Source organism: Platichthys flesus, chromosome 19, assembly GCF_949316205.1.
Source record: "Platichthys flesus chromosome 19, fPlaFle2.1, whole genome shotgun sequence".
Classification (NCBI taxonomy): domain Eukaryota; kingdom Metazoa; phylum Chordata; class Actinopteri; order Pleuronectiformes; family Pleuronectidae; genus Platichthys; species Platichthys flesus.
Window position 1 is genome coordinate 5,268,969 of NC_084963.1, and position 7,760 is coordinate 5,276,728.

General features: G+C 44.9%; 1 protein-coding gene across 3 annotated transcripts in view; it reads left to right on the forward strand.

The window, feature by feature from the left end:
* Nucleotides 1-894: 894 nt before the first annotated feature.
* Nucleotides 895-7,760, forward strand: part of LOC133975526 (PALM2-AKAP2 fusion protein) — a 68,512-nt gene continuing 61,646 nt past the window's right edge. For all 3 annotated transcript variants that reach the window (XM_062413495.1, XM_062413496.1, XM_062413497.1), the window contains exons 1-2: nucleotides 895-1,020; nucleotides 7,574-7,625. In XM_062413495.1, the coding sequence (XP_062269479.1) occupies nucleotides 977-1,020; nucleotides 7,574-7,625 (96 nt within the window). In that variant the 5' untranslated portion in view covers nucleotides 895-976. The remainder of the gene's footprint in view (nucleotides 1,021-7,573; nucleotides 7,626-7,760) is intronic.

The following is a 7,760-nucleotide window of genomic DNA, read 5'->3' on the forward strand; positions in this document are numbered from 1 at the left end:
CAGTGGCCTTTGCTGCATAGCTTCCCCTGGTCTCCCTCCTAAATTTCATCCAAATAATAATGTGCTGAAAATATAATAACAACTTAAGACAGAAAATGACCAGAGGCTCAATACGACCTCTACAAAACACAAAGGGAAGACGAAGATGCAAAACTGACCACTGAGTGACACAAAAATGAGATGAAACTTTATCCTATACTTTAATTTTGTGGCTTCTCCATCAAGGGCCTTTAACTGATCTGAGCTCAGGGGTCTGTATTTGTCCTGATGACGCCTGCTTCAGGAGGGTAGTGGGCACTCTGAGATCCTCTCTGCCTCTTTAAATGAATCCCTTCCTGGTCTCAGAGGGGACGGCTTGTTCTCAGGGTAGCAGCCCTGAGCGAGGCAGCTTGGCCTCTCCTTTCATTATTCTGTTTCTCCCCTAAGGCTTTCTATCTCTCTCTATCTCTCTGCTGTCTCTCTGCCATCCTCTGCTCCCCATCCCGCTCTCTCATCCTTTCCTCTCCCATCACTCGCTTTTTCACCTCCCTGGCTTTCCTACTGCTCATCCTCCTCTTTCTCACACACAGCAAACCTGCACGTTTAACATGTAAATACTTAACTGACCTCTCTCTCTCTCTCTCTTTCTCTCTCTCTCTCTCGCCTTCTCTCTCTCTCTCTCTCTCCCTCTCTCTCTCTCTCTCACGCAAACATGCTTCCACCCATCCCCTCCTGCAGGCAGTGCGGGGCGATGCAGGAGCGGCGGCAGCATCTGCTCTGACACATCCTGGCGTGACGGGGACACACCGAGCGGGCAGGAGGAAAGAAGAAGGAGGAGGAGGAGGAGAAGACAAGGAGGAGGGGAGGGAGGAGGAGGAGAGGAGGAACAGGAAGAAGAGGAGGAGGACACAACTCTGTCAAAAGGAACCTGGAGGACGGGACGAGGAGAGGTGGACGAGGAAGGAGGAGAGCAGGAGGAGACTCGGGTGGTGCAGCCATGTCAGACACACCTTTGCAGAGGAACGGCACTGCCACAGCACCGTAAGTCGATGTTCTCTTCACCTTTATCTCTGTCCATCTTTCCCTCCATCGGCTCCTCTCCTTGCCTGCATCCCTCCACCTCTCTCCTCTCCATCTGACAGGCTGGGTTGTCATGGGAACCGGAGCTCCGTCATGGTGAGGCTGCTGCTCAGTCATGACTGGAGAGGAGACACGCGGTACACGGTGTACACTCCTCCCTCTGCTCCCTCTCTCTCTCTCTCTCCGTCTCTCTGGGCTTCACTCACACTCCCTCTGCAGAACTCTCTGCCCTCACGGCTTCACTCTCTCACTCAAAAATCAGCCCTGTACTCCTTCTCCCTCGTTTTTCCAGTGTGTGTGTGTGTGTGTATGTGAATGTGTGTGTATGTGTGTATTGGGGCATGTTTCAGCATAGTCAATGTGAAGACTGCAGTGCAACCTTCTGTGTGTTAGCACAGTCCGCCATGCTGCAGACCCCTTCTTCTTGTAAGTGTGTGTGTGTGTGTGCATGCATGTATGTGTGTGCGTATGTGTATCCCTGTGAGTGTGTGTGTGTGTGCATGCAAAGCAATAATGACAATGAATTAAAAACTCACTTGGTGACATTTGATTTCAAGACATTTTGAAATAATTGAAACTAAAATCGTCTGGAATCACAGGAAAGACGAGTCTCGGTTAAAACACCAGAAATGTGTTGAGAGTCGAGTCACTCACTGAGAAATATTGCTGATGAGACGCCAACTGTCACGGCTTTGATGTTTCTTCCCTCAAGACACAGAAATGCACCGAATCAGCAGAGTATTCAAATCAATCGGAAGCTTCAGCTGCAGTTCCCAGTATTTCATTTCCAGGGCATAAAAATAAAAGAGAATAAGAAGAAAATAGGGAAAATACAAAAATTTCAGATTAGGTGTGACAGAGTGAATTTGCTGCTGTTAGAGAGAGTTGCATTATGGGTTGTTAGTGGCATTTACATTGCTTAAATGTTTTTTTTTCCTTGCACCAACAATGGTGCTGCAAGACTTAGTGGGTTGGTTTCACAGGCTCATGTAACATGGTTTGCTGCAACAGACGAATGGTTAACGGTTAATCAAAATGTTCTTTAGCAGCGTGGACACAGTCGGGTATCACTTACAGTAACAAGCAATCAAACAAAAACTTAATCAATGTGGTGAATAATAATCAAACAGCTGCATGACGGACAGATGTTTGTTGCTCCTGCGTTCAGCTGCTGGATCAATGAACCGATGTGTAGAGCAGTAGTGACGAACTGTAGTACAAACAGGTGAGTGGGAGGAGATCTTTGTTATCCAGAGCTGTAGGTGTACTGCGTTGTATTCTGAAACCACTGATGGCAAATAAACTCATATGCTTCTGACTGAAGAAACACAAAAAATCCAACATGAAGTGTGGATTTCTACAGTAAATCAGAGATCTGAGGGATGAGGGCCGAAATACATCTGGTTTTCATGCAGCTCCAGATTAATATGTGTGTTTAGGAGGCCTGTGCAACCTGACCATATTATTTTTGTTGATTCGAGTCGTGCATTCACGCTTACACAGCTTCTGCAGGTTGTGTTCTATTGTTATGGTGATCACACAGCCCTTAACCTCCTAAGTTAAGGATTACAAATCTGAAAGCCCTTCAGATGTTAGAGGATCCTGACACCTGGTGGGAGTGATGGCCGACATGGTGCTTCACAGCCTACTGTCTAACTGAGACTCTTGATCAGCTCCAATCAGTTTGAGTGACAGGTTGGACTGACTCTTCTTATAGGACCGCGCCCATGAGGCAGGCGGAGAAGGTGCAGCGACGCATGAACCTGCTTCAGCTGCTGCATCAATAGTTAATGGTTTTAATTGGGAGGACTGAGACATTTTCTTTGCTCTTGTGTTTTTTCCCCTGAGCTTGGTTTTAATTCTCTCTCTCTCTCTGATTCAGCAGAAACACGAGGTAGCAGTTGTTGTCGTGTCGAGTGGAGACACCACGATGGCAGATGGCCCATTCCCTGCTGCAATTTTATCACACACTGTAAGGGAATATTCACTCACAGTGGTGTAAGCATTGTGCATATCCAGTCTTACAGGTTGGCCACATAGCAAGAGCCTCAAGCTAATACAGTCATATTTTTATTTTCGTTTTTTCCCCCCTATTATCAAGTGTTTAAGTCCTAACAGAAGCTCTCTAGGCATCCTGTGACCTTGTGACCTTTCTGTTTTCTAGTTTCTAGGGATTTCCACTAATCAGAAGGTTGATGGTTCGATCCCTGGCACTTCTAGTGTTTTCTGAACCACTGCGGGTGGAGGCACATCTGCTTCTCATCTGTGCATCTCAGGCCAGAATGCATGCATGTATGCATGCACTGATATAGGGCATATACGTCTGTCTGTCTGTCTATATACATATATATATACTATATGTATACAGACAGACCGACAGAGTGACACACAGCTAAATCTCCCTCAGTGATGTATAAAATATGAATGAACTGAAGATCTGTCAGCCCGAGATACGGGTTCTACTTTACCCTCCTTACTCTCTCTCTGTCACACACACACACACACACACACACACACACACACACACACACACACACACACAGTATACGTCTGCAGTAGATTCCAAACTGTACCAGATGAGTTGCTATATCTGTGCTTTTCAGTTATTTCAGGCAGAATTTAAATATGGGTGTAATAAATTTACGGCAAAATAGATTGACATGGCATAACACACACACACACACACACACGCACACTTTAGCTTTGTCCATATTTGCTCATTTGCTGTGCCTCCCACGCACTCTTTGCATGTAGTTATATTTGTGTGTGCTGTGTGAGCATGTGTGTGTGTGTGTGTGTGTTTTTCTACCTCTGGTTCCACATCTGGATGCCATTACCTCTGGGCTGGGGATGTGTGGGAGGCGGGGCTGGGCTGGCTGTGCAGTGAGGTCATCGTGTCGTCGTGGCGATGCAGAGGAACAATGATGCTGTTGTCTCCAACGACAACCAGCCAACGGAGCTGACGCCAGAATTAAGGGGGGGGGGGGGGGGGCAGAAGACCGAGGAGAGAGAGAACGGCTGGAAATGAAATTTAAAACTGCTTTAAAAGATGCAGAGAAACATTAAAGTATATACGAGCGGCCACAAATTGATATAAATCCAGGTCAAACCTCTGAGAGAGCGCACACTTACAGTCTTGGCCCGGCTGTAAAGTCACACAGCTGCGGAGCTGAGCCTGGTTTCATAAGCTTTGTGTTACCAAACCTCCAAACAGGTCACGGTCTAGAACCTGCATCTGCCCACACTAAAGATGTACTCCTATCTTTAAATGAAACGCTGCCGTTTCCAATTTTGTATCTTGAGGGTGAAACCAGAAGTTGTTAGAAAAAACTATATCACGGTACATACAGTCGGCAGCATGTTCAGATTTTACTTTCAGGGAAACTTAACTGTGCATTCAAATGCCCCAAAAATGAAAAAGTAAAATTGTTCATAACTAATCACAACTACAATAATCATTGATTCTTAACATGTAAACAAGTTATTTGGGGCTTTTGCATCAGAAAGGACAGATGCTCTCTGACACTGTCTCCGGATGCTAACAATGGGACAATAAGTTGCTTTCACACACAGGTAGCAAACACTGGATATTTGAGACCTGTTTGCTGAAAACAGCTGCATCTGGAAAATAAGCTAGAGGAGAGAGTGTGAATCAAAACAGCAGATTTGTGGACAACAAATTCAAAATAATTCGCCCATAAAATCTTGAACACTATGTAAGCAGGGAGGACTCTGCAAAGTGAGGTAAAGCTTCTTCGTGGGTTTGTCTGGATTAGTGACACCACTCACATCATAGTTACAGGCATTGTCTCATCTCCACCAAAGCCCCAGAATTTCAATCAAAATTCACACACACACTTATTTCAGTTCCCTAAATATGCCAGATTTGTTGTGCCATTAATGAAAATGTAGAAAAACTCGATTAGAAACTAACAAAACTAACCTACAAACAAACGGACAGGGGGTGAAAACAACCCGTGTGCCTCATCTTCGAAATAATAACACAAGTCAAATCATCAACGCGGCCAACTTGACATATAATCAGTAAGAATTTAGAAATGTTGAAAAGTTTACTATAATATTGAAAACGCAGCTGAAGAAAGAGCACGAGTCATTTTTGATTAATTCTTCGTTTGGTCCTGCAGCTGCTTCTCGGGACAGTTACTCGGCAGCTGCACCTATTTATTGTGCAATTTTTTTCTCTCTTGGAGTCATGCGGTGGCTGTTGTGTCATTGTGTGTGTGTGTGTGTGTGTGTGTGTGTGTTTGTGTGTGTGTGTGTGTTGCATGCTTCTGTATTCCCTAAAGACTCGACCATGACTGCTGCTGCTGTTTCTCCTTATAAGGACGTCTGCTTGTGGAAGGAAGGATGAAGAAAAAACAAAAAGGAGAAAGAAAAGAGGAGAGAGAGGGCCAAGAGAGGATTTTAGGAAGATGAGGCAAAAGAAAAGTGAAAGAAACATGTGGAGGAGGGACAGGTGGGGTGGAGGCGAGGAGGGTAAAGGGATGAGATGAGAGGATGAGAGTCCACGAAAGGAGTGGAAAGAGAGAATGGGGAAATGCGGTGGTAGGAAAGAGGGGTGATTGGGAAAGGAGATGAAGAATTAAGGAGGGATGAAGGGCAGACGTGCAACATAAGAGGGAGATAGGGGAGGAAATGAAAGAAAACAAGAGGAGGGAGAAATAAATGAGAGAAGAGAGGAGGAGGCATTGGACAGGTGAAAGGAGAGGAGACAAGTAAAAAGGGATGGAAAGAAAACATATTGAGGTGTATGAGAAGAATGGAGGAAAAGAGGAAAGTAAAAAAAGGTGTGTAAGCGAGGCCAGAGAAGAAGAATGGATTAAACCCAGGGAGGACATAAAGTTAGGACACAGGTCACAATGACCCAGTTACTCACATTCTGCTTTTGTGTGTTTTTGCGATTGTGTGTACAAATGTGTGTAAGAGTTTACTATTTTTAAAAATTTTCCACTGACGTTCATTTGCATACGTCAATTCACGAGGTTCACAATTCATCCTCCTTCTTCTTCCTCTTCTTTGGTTTAATAACATGTCAGACTCTGTGTGTGTGTTTGTGTGTGTGTGTGTGTGTGTGTGTGTGTGTGTGTGTGTGGGCAACATCATCGCCTGTGGTCTCAGATAATCTTATCAATCTTTGAATGCCTTTACCGCACACTGAGCACATTCATTCAGACGAGACAGGTTTTTTTAAATGAGGAAACATCTGAAAGTCGTCACTGATCATGAAACTTCAGGTGAAATGAGGAAAACTGACAGATTGTGGAAGTAGAGACCTTTTATGGATCATATTCTGAAAGGCTGCTTGCTCCAGGCTCCACCTGAATGTGTTGACAGAACAGGAGCCTGTCCGTTCTGACAGTATGTGACACTAAGGACCAAATCGTATAATCAAAGACATACTTTTTTTTAAACACACTTTGTATTCAAAAACAAGGCCAGACAAAAATTGAAAAACAATGCATAACAATCAAAAGCTTGGATCTTTAGAGTGGGTTGAAGGATAAGATGAACGAATGACTCAAGATAAGTTGTGGTCGAGGAATCATATTTTACAGCCTTTGTGTCTAAATCTCAAACATTATTCTGACTTTGGACTAAAGTTAATAATACATTAAATATGTTCTGAAACTGTGAAGTCAATTTAAGTCACGTTAAATGAGGAAGTTGGTTAAAATGTAAAAAAGTGTTCTTTATTTTGGCTCCTTTTAAGAAATGTGACCATCTAAGCAAACATTTCATTGGACGTCACCTTCAAGCACAGAACTGATCAATGACTGTTTATCAATTTCACAAATCTATCGACTTATCTCCCTTTCAAATAAGAAAAACTAGGTTCAAACAGAATCAGTGCAAAAAAATGATTTCCTCTTCCAGACGTTAATGTTAAATTGTCTCGTCTCAAATATGACAAACCACTCATCTGCTTCCCGTTTCCTCACTTCTGCTGTTCCATTCCTCTCTTCCTCTTTCTCTCCCTCACTCATTCCCTTCCCTCCACCACATTCATGCCATCGCTCCTCTCTTCCTCCCCCTCCTCCTCCTCCTCCTCCTCCTCCTCCTCTTCTCTCTCTCTCAGCTGCTCCTCCCAGCTGTTTAATCACACATGGCTCATGCCTAAAAAAGAGAGGGAGGGAGGGGACAAATGGGAGGAGAGACAGGGAGAGCGCAAAAGAAAGAGTGGGTGATAGAGGGAGGGAGAGAGAAAATGCAAGCGGAGTGTGAGGCACATGGCCAGTGAATGAGAGATCTTTGCTTCCTCTCAGTGTGAGCTCCTTCTCCCACTGTCTCCTTGGATTATTGAGGACTAACCTCATCTGGATACTCCTCCTCCTCCTCCTCCTCCTCCTCCTCCTCCTCCTCCTCATCTCCTTCTCTCCCCTCACTTTTCCTCCCCTTCTCAGTGCTGAGGGGACTCCGGCTCTCTCTGACTTTTCCAGGTCTCACCTCTCGTTCTCTCCTTTCACCTCCCCTCTCCCCTGCTTCCCCCCCTCAGGATGTCGTGTGAGGAGGCTCAGCTCCACAAAGAGAGGCTGCAGGCCTTGGCGGTAAGTCAAAGTCCTCTCCGTCTGCTTGGCTTGATTCTCTCATCTCTCTCTTTTCCGTTTGCTTAGCTGTCTGTCTGTCTGTCTGTCTGTCTGTCTGTCTGTCTGTCTGTCTGTCTGTCTGTCTGTCTGTCTGTC